At 49.2% G+C, this 13,418-nt stretch overlaps 1 protein-coding gene across 1 annotated transcript; it reads right to left on the reverse strand.

Annotated features, from left to right (window-relative positions):
• Positions 1-943: 943 nt before the first annotated feature.
• On the reverse strand, positions 944-12,684 carry VPS4A (vacuolar protein sorting 4 homolog A). The gene is made up of 11 exons (XM_058279789.2): positions 12,372-12,684; positions 9,217-9,328; positions 8,975-9,122; positions 7,661-7,722; positions 7,428-7,547; positions 6,772-6,928; positions 6,035-6,183; positions 5,532-5,613; positions 5,038-5,257; positions 3,889-4,029; positions 944-2,888 (listed from the first exon to the last, which is right to left on the reverse strand). The coding sequence occupies exons 1-11, from the start codon at positions 12,390-12,392 to the stop codon at positions 2,787-2,789; spliced, it is 1,314 nt and encodes a 437-aa protein (XP_058135772.1). The 5' UTR covers positions 12,393-12,684; the 3' UTR covers positions 944-2,786.
• Positions 12,685-13,418: the final 734 nt, after the last annotated feature.

The raw sequence follows: 13,418 nt of genomic DNA on the forward strand, positions 1-13,418 counted from the left end.
CAAGGCAACAAGCGCTCAAAGTTTCAATAAAGAAAATCTCTTCCACCTGAGGCAGATAACAGCAGCCACCAACACACAAAATAAGCATTTTGATCTGATGAAAGTTTTAGAAATACTTTTTCACAGTAAAAGTCCATATACGCAAGTTTAAAATCAGAATCCTCAGGTTGGGAAGAGAGTTTTCAGAGTAAGCATTTAAAGGAGGAAATTCCTCTGCACATACTAGCCATGTTTAACATAAATGATGTCACATCATACTCTGGCAGCGGAAGTCCCATGTTCAGCATAGAGTTGTCTTTGCCTCTTAGGACTGCTCTAACAAATTACCACAACAGAAATTCATTCCCTCCCAGTTCTGGAGGCCAGGAGAAATGAAATCAAGGTGTGGGCAGTGTTGGCTCCTGGAAGCTTGGAGGGGAGACTCTGGTCCATGGCTGCCCCCTAGCTTCTGGTGGTTGCCAGCAATTCGTTGGCTTGTAGCTGCATCACTTCAATCTGCCTTGTATGCCTCTGTATGTCTCCTCCTCTTAAAGGACACAAGTCATTGGATTTTAGGGCCCACCCTACTCCAGTGTAACCTCATCTTAACTAATTACATTTGCAAAGACTATTTCCAAACAAAGTCACATTCCGAGATTCTGGGTAGACATGAATTTTGAGGGGGACACTATTCAGGACAGTAGTGAATGGGGCATTCATCCTGTTCACCAATCAAATGAGACAAATGGAATGAATGGCAAGGCATTCTGAGAAAACTGTAACTAGAGCTAGAGGGATGAGCTATAGCAGCCCGAAAGCTGCTTCTAACCCCCATGACTTGTTTGCAGGGGAAGAGATGAGGAAGGTGCAGGTGGGGGAAAAAAGAGCAAGGACCTGATTTACGTAACAGAGGTAGAATTAAAAGTACTTGTAAACTAGCGTAAGTGCAGTAGTATAGGCAGGAGACAGTTCATTGTGTGACTTTTATTCCAGCATTTACAAACATTAACTGGTAACTGAGGGCACATAACTAACCAAGGTCCCAGTAGCTGCACAGATGCCATTAGGAGGCCAGACTCACTTATGCTTCAGGGAACATGGGGGTACCCACCACACTGGAGAGCAGCATGGAAGAGCAGGTACCAACCACAAGTTAGCTTAATTCAGCAGATGCTCCCAACCAGATAAAAGAAACATGATGCAAGGCTAACATGATGGAAGAGCTGGCTATGTGATCAGTTCTGGACTATTTGGGTTTTTAAGATAAAGAGGAATACCAGTTTTTAGAAGGGAGGGGGAGCACTAGGCCCCGCACACAGCCATACAGAGGGTAGAAGCTTTACCATAGCAGGCCTTTTCTGTCTGAATGTGGTTTGGCTTTGGTGTATACATGTGCACGTAACTCTGTAAGAGGCTCTCTACTGCTTCTGTTCCCTGTCACACTTTCAGGGTGGCCAGCTCTAGAGCCTTGGCTGTCTCACAGTTAGGGGTAGCAGATTTCTCTTAGGTACCACACAAATGACTAAGGCACTCACTGGAGAGCTAGGGTCCTTCTAAACAGGACAGTGGCTGCTTAGCTGCAGTTACAGGTTACCTCAAGAGAACACAAGCCCAGCATTACCTATTTTAATCTTTCAGAAGCTAGAAATCTCAATTATGTCAACTTCCCTGATTTTTAAAATGTTGACAGTAAACCAAACCAAACATACCTGCAGGCCATGTCTGTCCCATGGGCCTTCCAGTTTGCAGTCCGATTTGGAGGTTAGACAACAGAACTGTCTAAGTTCCTCCTTTAAGCTCCCCCTGCCCCCAGCCAAACTACTCAGGTCTTAGGGGGAGAGGGGCCTCACAAACCTGCCTAGAGAACAGGCCTGAGGACTGCACAGTCGCTAAGCAATTTCTGCCTCCTACTCTACTGAACAGATGAGGGGAGAGAAAACCAGAGAGCCTTTTTATTGGACACAAGAGTGGCTCTCAAAGAGCCCCAGACAAAGAGTCAAAGATGAGATCACTCAAGTGGCTCAAGAAGGGAAAGGATTTATTACATCATCTAAGAACAGGGTCCGAGGCAAGTGGCTGTGTTCAGTGTTCTCACATTCAGAGGGAAAAGGTGGCAGTGAGAAGCCACCTCTCTGCCTTCACTCAGACTTACACAGCTTTGTGCTCACAAAAACCAGTTCCTCCTCCTGCAAGGAAGGCAGGCCGTGAATGCACACCTAAGAAGGGTGGGGATGGCTTGTCTTTACTATTAGGTCTCCCAAGGGGGGATCTTTGCAGGCAGAGCTCAAGCTTGGAACCCAGAGCCAGCAATGAGTTTGTTCTCAAGGAGCAAAATTTGGGTCTACAAGGTACAGGCCAAGGAGGCCTGGCAAGCCATTCTGAATGTCCCAATCCCACAGCATGGGCTGCCCCCACTCCTTGATGCTTTTAGGTGATTTTATTTTTATTTATAAACAAGACAAAAATCCAAGCAGCATTAATTTAGGGGGAAAAAGGCTATTAAAAAAAAACAAAAACAAAAACAGGAAACAAAAACCAGGGGCAGGAAAAGGAGTTGGTGAGCATCCAGAAGAGGAAGAGGAAGCAGGAAGAGCCAGTATTCCACCATGTACTGAATGTGCTTCAGAGCGTCTCTGCAGCTGGGGAAGCCCTTCCTTCCTGCCCCCCAGCTGTGGCCAGACAGCAGAGGGGATGCTGTGGCAACTGTAGGACGAGCCCCAGAGCCCTGTCTGGCCTCTGACATGGGAGTGCAGTGGATTTGCCCCGATCAACCTCCCACCTTCACCATCACCCAAGTGAAGAAGCTTCTAACTCTCCTGTCCAAAGTCCTCTGAGAATTTCTTCACTTTCAGAAGGTCGTCTGCATTCACGGTGGGCCGGGTGGTGGCCAAAGACCGGAGCATGTCCGACTGCAAAGACACAAGCATGCAGCTGAGATGGAGACAGGCTCCTAGATTCTTGGCCTCCCCTCATCTAAGAACCATGCAATTCGGGGTGGGAAGAGGCCTGCTTTTGAGGTCACCCAGCCACCCTCCACTCCTTGGAAAGCAACTCCCTACAGTGGCCTCGTTTCCGCCTGAATGCCTCTTCTGACAGGAGCCACCTCCTCTTTCAGGACTGAAAAAAAATTTAAGCTCCTGTTATCTTGCAACTCCCAACAGTAGCTCTTTCTCAGCTGCTTGCCCATCCCACCAGCCATAATAACAGACACCTGCCGGAGCAGAACAAGCAAGACAGTCAGCAAAGCTAAGATGATAAGAGGTCAAGACTGGGTGAGTGGTTGCTTTTGCAACTGTATTGGGTGATGCTGATGTATATTTACTGGTTCCCCCTATTGCAAAATAAGTGAAACCATGGAATGATGGACCACACTCTCTGGACTTTACTCCTTGCTGAAGAAAATGAAATCCTGCTACACCCCTGTCCATTGGGTCTAATGGCAGGGAAGCCCCACTACCCTCTCTGTTTAGGAAGAGCCACAGCAGCCTAGGACACAGAAGGGGAGAAACTAATTTTATTTATTGTGGGGGGTGGGGGGGGTGGTACCAAATCACTATATTTAAAGCAGTAATACAAATGAAAGAACTTCATAAGTTTTTTTACCTTTTTTTTTTTTTTTTTTGAGGTACCAGGGCCAGGGATTGAACCCTGAATTTCGTATGTGGGAAGCCAGTACTCAACCACTGAGCCACATCAGCTCCCTGATGGATATTTGATACACCTTATAGAAAACGTAAAGATAAACCCAACATGCACGCACTGCTGTGGCAACCACAGAAATCACCCCTGGGCCACAGAAAGCAGCCTAAGGCTTAGCTCTCCTCATCACTGGAGAAACTTTTTACTCTTGGACCCAAGCCCCCAATTTTCCGGGCTCTGTGCATTCCTTTCTTCTAGCTGGTCACTTACCATGCAAACCACAGGCTCTAAGAGTTTGTCACCAGGGACATCCATCCAAGTCATCTCCATGGCCCCCGGGTCCCCTGGTGAACATGGGGTCAGGAGGTCATCGATCATAATGCTAGGGTTGGTGCGGGAAGGGCCAGAGACCTGAAAACAAACAGGAGTTGGACTGGCTGGAATGGCTGCCCACTGGTGTTTCAGGGAGGGCAGGAAGCCTCATTTCTGAATCCTAAGGAGAAGGTAATGGTAGGCGTGAATGCTTGGGTTTCTGGATCACTGGACATCGAAAGAGGGGTGGGTCCTTTCAGAACCCTCCGGCTCTGAAGTGGCCCGAAGTCTGACTTAGGTTCATTATTAGCGTACTATTCCAGCCACTGTTCTCTAGAATCTCAATTTGTGACCCAAAATACTTTATATTTTCCTCCTTAACCAGATATCACTACAAATGCACTGATAGCAAAGATATTTTTCTTACTAATTCTGCTCCATTAGCAATATTCCCCCAAATATCCCCATGGCACATTTCTTCAGTCCCCTGTCCATCAAATGCTGCCTCAGTGTGGCCTATCCTTTAAGGGTGCAACCTGTACCCCTCACCCTCCAAGCCTCTGAAAGTCCTGATATCCTTTACCCAGTTCTATCTCCCCATTCTCCCACCCTCCCAGATGCTAGTATTTATTCTGTTTCCTCCACAAAATGGGGCTTCCAGAAGGCAGGGAGTTTTGTCTATTGTGGTCACCAGCGTCTGCCAGCACCCAGAACAGTGCCAGGCACATAGCGGGACTCACAGCAGAGAACTGGCAAAGACCTGCTGAATGAATGGATGAGTCCTCCTCCCAATCTGTAATTTTAAATCCAACATTTTTCACACAATTATCAGAGCACTACGCACAAAGTGTTGTGCTGTAGAGGCTGGTTAGGGCAGGTGGTTAGGAACGCACCTCTCCTCTGGCTGCACACAATCTGAGGCAGTCAGCTCAAGCAGGAAGAACTGCAGGGAAGAGGGGAGCATGTGCAACCCACCCCTCTGCACTTGGGAGACGAGGATTGTGTCACCTGAGTAACCACATACCAGGACCAGGCTTCTGGTAAAGAAAACTGATATCCCCCTTTCCTGTGACACTGTCTAAGCAATCCCTTGCTGAGGCCGCTCACCTTTTTGAAATGTGTTGCCGACTGTACTTTCCTAACGGGCTGCATGAGGGAATCTCGCACGATGATGCTGATGTCCGCACCTGAGTAGCCTTCCGTCTTTCGGGCCAGCTCGTGGATGTTGGCATCTGTGAGGTTGTGGGGAGTGCTCCCCAGATGCAACCGGAACATCTGGGCTCGAGCAGCTTCCTCCGGCAATGGGATATAAATTCGCTTTTCAAACCTAAAGAGCCAAGCACACAGCAGGAACTGAGCTGAGGAGAGAATCATATCAATGGAAGGGGGAGGCACGGAGACTCGAGAGTAGAACGAGATACACTTTACAGGTCAGTGATGCCAGCGGCATGGTGGTCTAAAGCAGCAGCTTCACCGGGGGCTCTCTCCTTACCATGTGGACATGGACACAGAGAAGACCCAGAGAACGGGGTCAGGCTGCAGCAGGTTGACTATGGCTGGAGAAAGACTTCAGCCCCTGGCATCCATTAAGGAAGACTCACCTCCTTCTAATGGCCGAATCCAACACCCATGGGATGTTTGTGGCACCAAGAACCAGAGTCCCATCGTTGTTATTCCCCACCCCTGTGGAGAAAGGAAAACAAAGACAGTGACTCTGAAAATACCTTCAACAATCTGTAGGACCTTGGGGGGAAGGTCTCAGGAATTTTGTGTCACGATCTGAAGTCACCACTGCACAACACTGCCGGCAGGGGTTACAAGTGAAACTGACCACATGCTGGTCTGGGGTTTGCTAGGGATGATGCGCCTCCAGCACTGCCTGTGACAGGAGAACAGGGAAGCAGGGATGGTGAAGGCCTTGGTAACTTCCTGTTCTGTAAGAAAAGCCCATCTGAGGACTGAGGAGATAGAGCCGAGAACTGCTTCTCTGATTTTTCTCCCTCTACCTAAGGACAATCAAATTCAGCCACAGCTAGATACTGCAGCCCTGGGGTGGCGTTAGGGGGAACGAGAACCAAGGAGGGAACCCAGGAGTAGTACTCACCCTGCATCTGGACCAAAAACTCAGTTTTGATCCTTCGGGCAGCCTCGCTCTCATTTTCATTTCGGGATCCACAGAGGGAATCCACCTCATCGATGAAGATGATGGAGGGCTTGTGTTGCCTGGCCAGCTCAAACAGGTTCTTTACTAGCCTGTGAGGTAAGACATGAGGCTGGGGGCTGGACACTCATAAACATGCCCACCCGGGGTCCCAGTCACCACTCCTCTTCCCACAGGGCAGTTGAGAACATACCATGCCTGAATTAAAAAAAAAAAAAGTGGTAACAAATCCTCTGGTAGCACTGTACCAAGAAGAAGAGCAAGCCTTGATGTTAGCGTCAAATCCTGGGAACCCCATTCATTAGCTCTAGACTTAGGACAAGGCACATCCCTTCCTCTGAGTCTCAGTTTTATCACCTGCAAATTTGAGTCAGTTTTGGGGGAATAAGTCATCTAAGGTATAGAAAATGTCTAACCTGGAGATACTCAACTGATAGTTATGATTAGTTCCTTTCCCTTCCCTTCTTGAGTACCTCATCTCTTCCAAGTTTCTTTCCAATTTCAACTCTTTGTCAAGACAGTGTCTCATCCAATATGCTAACAAGATATCTCTCTCCTGGCTGCTTCTCATAGAAGATCAAGCAGCATCTCCTCTGGAGGTGACTGCAAGGGCCAGGGAAGCTGGACAATTAGCAGCTGTTTCTTGCTCTCAGTAGAGCATGGCCTGGCCACTGACTTACTTCTCACTCTCTCCCAACCACTTAGACATCAAGTCTGAGGAGGACACAGAGAAGAAGGTGGAGTTGTTAGCCTCTGTTGCCACAGCTTTGGCCAGGTAGGATTTCCCTGTGCCAGGGGGTCCAAAGAGCAGTATCCCTCGCCAAGGGGTACGTTTGCCTACAATAAAGAATAAACCAAAGTAAGATTCTTCTTGACTGGGGAAAATGGAGAGAAAAAAGCAGAGAATCCTTAGTCACTGTAAATACAGTTAGAAATAAAAAGTTCTACAGAACAATTGATTCTAGAAACAAAGGAGTAAAGGGAATTATCTGCTGAGAGCTTAGTCCTAGTCCCTGCTAATGATCCCCATGACCTTGCAAAATGACATTTGTTGGTTCCTGACCTGCCCACGTACTGGGATGGTCAATTTAAAGGTTTTAGTCACAAAAGCACTTCTGACACCAGAAACAAGCTAAGGAGTAGAGGATCATGATGAGCAGTCCCTGGGGCCTCTCCTAACTGAAGAGGTTACAGGAGGGCTGGAGCCCTCATCCTCTCAAGGCAAAGGCAGCTGAGTTGCCACCTGTTCCTGGACACCTCCAGATTGGGAGCCCTGAGCTGGCTCCCTCAGAAGCCAGATACTTTACATCTGGGCCTAAAGTGGCCCAACTCTTACCTGTGAACAAGTGTGGGAATTTAATTGGCAAAATGACAGCTTCTTTGAGGGCCTCCTTGGCCCCCTCCAGCCCAGCCACGTCATTCCACCGAATGTTGGGCTTTTCCATCACCACAGCACCTGCAGCAGGGAGGCAGTGCTTCCACCAGAGCCTGGCCCATAAGTATGAGCCGACCCACAAGAGTACCCTTGCCATATCCCCTCCTGTTGTCGTGGGGCCCCGCACATCTTACCCATCAGCTGTTCTTGCAACTTCTTTTTCTCTGGATTATCCCCTTCACTGTCACTATCACTGCTGAAAAGGAGATAGAAGATCACAAGCTGGTCTTTCATCCAGGAGCATGGGGCAATGGGCAAGCAGACTCTTAAAGCGAGGTCAGGTGCCAGCTGCTGGTACGGTGGTCAAGAAAAACTTTCCATGCTCATCACTACTGAGTGACAGGTAAGCAGGTACCTTGATGATGTCAGGGCTACATTATCAGCAGCTTGCCTCTGGACTCCCCAGAAAATTCTCATAACCCACGCCTGTTTCTTCATTAAGGGAAGAACAGAGAAACCTGTCCTCTACAGAAGGGTGAGAGAAAGCTGATTTGGCTGCATCTAAAGAGCAGCGGGTCAACCAATGTAGCTTTCAGCCTTTCACAGAGACTCACAAACAGACAGCAAGTGGCTATGACTCCAAAGTAGTCATTTTGCCAAGGACCAAGAAGAAAGAAAAGTTTAAACTGAAGAGGGAACACTTGGGAAAAAGAACACAGTAACTATTCCCATCTCAATGGCCAATTCCTATTCTGAAATAATTTGCCACCCTTAAAACTCTTCTACCCTTGGTCTCCTGACCCTTCCCAAAAATGCCTCTGATTCTGGGGACTAAAGATACACGCTGTCCATTCAGGATGAGAGGTGAGGTTCTGCCTCTCATCTCTCTTCCACCCATGACCCTCGTGCACTGGCAACCTCCCCTTTGCCTCCAGGACACCACTGGCCTTTGTGCTCAGCTACCTGCAATCACCATGGTGGGTGTACCTCAGATCTGTGGTGAAAGGTGAGGAGAGAATAGTGCCCTTGGACTCAGAAACAGAGGCCCTGGATGTGGGTATAGGCTCTCACATACAAGCACTGTGATCTTGGCAAATCTCTTGCCCTGAGTTTATTGCCTCATCTGTCAGAAGATGATACTTCTTTAATTACTAATAGTGGCTGACATTTATCCACTGCTCACTATGTGCTGAACTCTTAAGGGCTTTACCCACATCATCTTATTTGTTCCTTACAACACTAGGAGGCAAGTTCCATTATCCTACCTCTTCTACAGAGGAGGAAACTGGGGGCACAGGTGGGTCATGGCACTTATCCAAGGCCATGTAGCAAGGCAGCAGCAGAGCTGGGTTACACCCGACAGGTTAGCTGCAGAGTACAAGCTTCAGCTGCAAGGATTATTATGATGACAATGATGAGCAGAACCCCTCACAAGGAAGGCACACGGAGGGCTGAGGCAGCCCTGCCCCTACAGAGCAGCCGGGCAGCCCACACTCCTCCATACTCACCCCTTGCCCTCACTCTGATTCTCTTTGACTGGCTTCTTGCCATGCTTCTCCTTGTTTCGTAAGTAATCCTTCAACTTCTCTGCCCGGTCTAGGTATTGCATACACTTGGCTCGAATGCTTTCCTTGGCCTTGTCGCTATGTGCCTCATCTGTAAAAGGGGACGCGGAGAGGGGCACCTGTAAGCATCATGTGCCTCCTCCAGCAGGGCTCTGCAGTCAGGGAGGAGCCCGTGTGAGACTCACACTTAATAGCGTGTAGGAAATACTCCACGGCATGCTGGTAGAGCCGAAGTGCCTCCTCGTAATTCTTGGCTTTATCCTCTTCTGTAGCTTTTGTCACCAGATCAATGGCTTTCTGGAAAGGCAAAGCAAGTAACTCAGTGCTTCCAAAGAGATCCGGAAAGCCCCTGGGGTCAGAGGCAGCAGGAATACACTCATGGGACATAGTGCCAGGCCTGGGCATCTGTCAGTCACAGACCACTATGTCAGCCTATTTTTCGAGCATCAACTAGAATCCATCTTAAAATGAGGCTTCAGAAGATAGCCACCCCTCTGCAAAATTAGCAAATACAATTAAAAGTAACTTCATCCTCAGCCCTTACTCCGGATTTCAGCAAGAACCTGATCTGACATCTCAGGTCAGGCCTCAAAAGTGAGAGTTCTCAAGATTTTCTATTCTGCCTCAAGGGTAAAAAAAAACAGATCTGAACTGAGAGCCTGGAATAGGGGAATCACTGGAACAAATCTACTGCTGTGAAGCCCAGAATGGAGGCCAGAAACTGTACTTGGCCTTCAGGGCCAGAGAAGAGCTGCCAGCTAGAGAAGTCCTTTATGGACCTGGAGAATTTCTACAAGATAGATTTAAAGAGACCTTTATTATCTTCTACTGTCCTAACTCAACTTGCTTCTCTAGGCTGACAAGAGAAGAATTTTCCTAAAGTTGATACTGAGGGAGGTTATGCTTAGACACTATATTTAATACTCCAGTAGCTACAGCAAGACAATTGCTTGTTTACTCCAGAGACAAATACATGCTGCCAACTGAGAGAGCTGTCCTCTGTAGCCTTCTATAAACTCTGTGAGAAGGAGTGATTATTTTTGTGAATTTCATAAATCCTGTAGGCCTGTGCCCTAGACTGAACATAAAGCATGCTTAGTCTTTCAGGCTGCTGCCCCACACCTACTCCAATCCAGGAAGCATTACCAGAAAGTAACCTCAGTCAGATAGAGCACCATTCCCTGTGCGTTCTGATACCATCATATCCCTAAAGCCCCATCCACAGCAAACAATAAACCTCCTAACCAGACTTGGCAGGGCCAGGGCATCTGTGCAGCCCTTCCTCCTCTGAAGCTAAGAAGTCTCAGCAAGACACAAAAATAGGTCTACAGAATGAATGGCTGGGGTAAGTTAAGTTAGGTCAGGTTGATATTAATTTAAAGGAACTAACCAGATTGAAGAGACAAGGGAAGATGTAAAAGAGGATTAGTACTATTTTCAAGCTGCAGCTTCCTCTACTTCCAACAAGCAAAGGGCTCGGTGCCCTGAACCACCTTGGATGGTCAGCTTAAACACAAGTGTCACTGTTCTAGTCTCTCTCCCCTATGACCGTCCTTCAGGTAAGGCATGAAGGTAGTACTCCAGTCCCTGGTGGCTTCTCTTTTCTAGAACCAGCACCCCCAGAACCCTGGACGTTTGCCTTCACTGGCTTGATCACTCTGTTCACCCTCTAGCATGCCTGTCCTTTTGAAATGGGGGGCTGAGAACAATACTCTCCCTACCCCAGGCTAAGCAGGCCTATCCCCTCCCTCCTTCTAGACACTTTATTAACTAATGCACCTAAGAGTGCATTCAATTTTTCTGGCAAACACAAGGTGTTTTTCACAGGCAGGAGGCCTCAGTTTCAAACTTGGAGAGAAGTTTTTGCTTAACAGTAGGTTAAGATGACAAAACTGCCAGCCCAGCTACATCTCTAGTAACATATATGGCAAAGGATGAGAATGAAAAAAAAGGGTAAAGATGATGTCCTAACAGAGGAGTCGGCAAACTTTTCTGCAAAGAGTCAGAGGGTAAAGGTCTCAGGCTTTGTGGGCCATACTCAACTTTGCCATTGTAGCACAAAAACAGCCATATGTAAACAAAGGAGCATGCTGTATGCCAATGAAAAAGACTCAGAAATTTGAATTTCATGTGATTTTCGTGTGTTGCTAAATATTTTTGATTTTTGCAACCATCTGAAAATGTGGAAACTACAACATAGATGAGCCCTGAAAACATTATGCTGAGTAAAAGAAGCCAGTGACAAAGGTTCATTTATAGAATTCCATTTACATAAAATGTCCAGAATAGGCAAATCTATAGAAAGTGGACTAGTAGTTGTCTAGGGATGGTAGGATTGAGAGGTGTTGGCTAAGAGATGTGGGTTTCTTTTTGGGGTGATGAAAATGTTCTAAAATCGAGTGTGGTGATAGTTGCACAACTCTCTGAATGTAATAAAAGCCACTGAGTTGTCCATTTGAAATAGGTGAATTGTATGGTATAGGAATAATGCCTTAATAAAGCTGTCTTTAAAAAATGTAGCTACCTATCCTTTGATGCTCTGGTCAAATGCCCCTTCCAACGTGAAGTCTTGTCTAACTCCCCAAGCACTTTATCTGTCACCACTGAGCCCTTACCATGTGTCAATCTAGACCCATCTTCACAACGGGCCAATGAATTAGGGAATTACTATTCCCACTTTACAGGTAAGGAAACCCGAGGTTCCAAAATCAAATAACTAGCCCAAGGTCACATGCTAGTGAGTGGCAGGGTCGAGAGTCAAGCCCAGATTTGAGGCCTGGGCATGTTCATGTTTTCTTGGCATAACTGGCCACACCTGGAAGGGGCATCAGTCCTTCATCCAAGAGGCGCCACCCCAGCACCAAAACCCTGCACGATAGGTGGAATGAATGAAGGGGCCCTGGGTCGCGAAGAGGAAGTCAGAGACGGGCGAAGGAGCCGAGGGGCGTCCAGAACCGAAGACTAAGCAGGAGGGACGAGCATCGTTCCCCGAGCACCCAGCCCGACCCGAGAGCCGAGCCTCCTCAGGTGAAGGTGAGGCTGATGAACACGACGGTACGGGGACGCCAGCTGCAGTAGCGCCCTCGGGGCTCGCCGGGCCCCGCGGGGAGTCGGGGCGGCCGGGCAGGGAGTCGGGGCGCCCTGGCGTGGGAGGCACCCCTCGGCTCCTAGCGCGTGAAAACAAACAGGAGACAGGGACGGACAGGGATGGGGGTGGCAGAGAAGGGGGCCGCGAGGCCCGGGCTCCGAGGAGGCAGCCCGCCCGCCCGGCTCCGCGGCCCGCAGGGCCCGCCGCGCCTCCTTCGGCCTCCGCAAGCCGCACCGGGCCGCGCCGAGGTACCTGGAGGGTTGACGTTGTCATTTCATCTCCTGGATCCTCTCCACACCCCGTGGTGCTGCTTGTGGCTTCCGTCCGGCCCCCGGGAGCCGAGGTGGCGGGTCCGGCGCGGGGAGCCCGGCGGGTCGGGGCTGGACGCTGGCAGGGCGGCCCCTCGCAGCCGGAGCCGAGTCCGAGGGCCAGCGAGGAGCGCGGCCCAGAGCGGTCGGGCCCGAGCCGAGCGGTTGCCCCCTGGCGGCGCAGCCGGCACTGCAGGCACCGCTTCTCGCGGCAGGGCTGTCAGGGCGCGGGCCGCGGCTGCTGGGCGTGCCCGGGTGGGGAGGGGGCCGGGCCGGGGTGCGCGTCCCCGGTGGGGGGAGGGCGGGGCGGAGGCTGGGGTGGAGCCTGGGAGCGCGCGATGGGATTGGGGCCGAAGCCGGGGTAGACTCCTCAAGCCCTGGACCTCCCCTGCTTATGGAGCAGATTTCCTGGCACAATAAACCTAACTTCCCAGAGCGCTGGTTCCTCAGCTTTAAACAGGGTATAATAATAATTAGCACCTATCTGGCTTGGCTTTTGCGGGGGTGACTGAGCTAGTTTTCAGAAAGCATAGTGTGCTCTACATTGAGGGCTCAGTCCCTGGTAACGGTTATGATGCTGGCTGACTGTTGAAAGCCAGTTTGTTGTTGTCATTTTGAATATTAATCCTTATACTTTTTTTCCTCAGGAAAGCGTTTTTCTTAAACCTCTGCATCTGGAGTCTTTACGTAACCAGACCAACGGCAGCACAGCAGATTGGTGGTTTATGTTTGTTCATTCAACATTTTTAACTACCTATACTATGAGCCAGTATTTGTGTTAGGCTGAGGGTTACAATGATCAAAACAGCTCTAGTGACGCCTGCAGTCTAAGGAGAAAGATGATGCTCATCAGTGTGCTGAGGCCCACAGGTGAAGACCCACGTGCTTTGTGAGCTTCTGAGGGTGCCATGTGTTTCTGACAGGTAAACTCCCAAAGACAGGGGGTCAGGAAAGCCTCCCGTTTAAGTGGAATTTCGAGGTTTGAGGAGGA

Source organism: Dasypus novemcinctus, chromosome 18 (genome assembly GCF_030445035.2).
Source record: "Dasypus novemcinctus isolate mDasNov1 chromosome 18, mDasNov1.1.hap2, whole genome shotgun sequence".
NCBI classification, from domain to species: Eukaryota; Metazoa; Chordata; class Mammalia; order Cingulata; family Dasypodidae; genus Dasypus; species Dasypus novemcinctus.

Bases quoted from the DNA above. Each gene is read 5' to 3' on its own strand.
- VPS4A (XM_058279789.2), bottom strand. From the start codon at position 12,392: ATGACAACGTCAACCCTCCAG. The intron at 7,723-8,974 runs GTGAGTATGGAG...TCTCCTTTTCAG, and splicing joins AATCAGAGTGAGGGCAAGGG to CAGTGATAGTGACAGTGAAG. The intron at 2,889-3,888 runs GTAAGTGACCAG...GTGTCTTTGCAG, and splicing joins TAGAGCCTGTGGTTTGCATG to TCGGACATGCTCCGGTCTTT.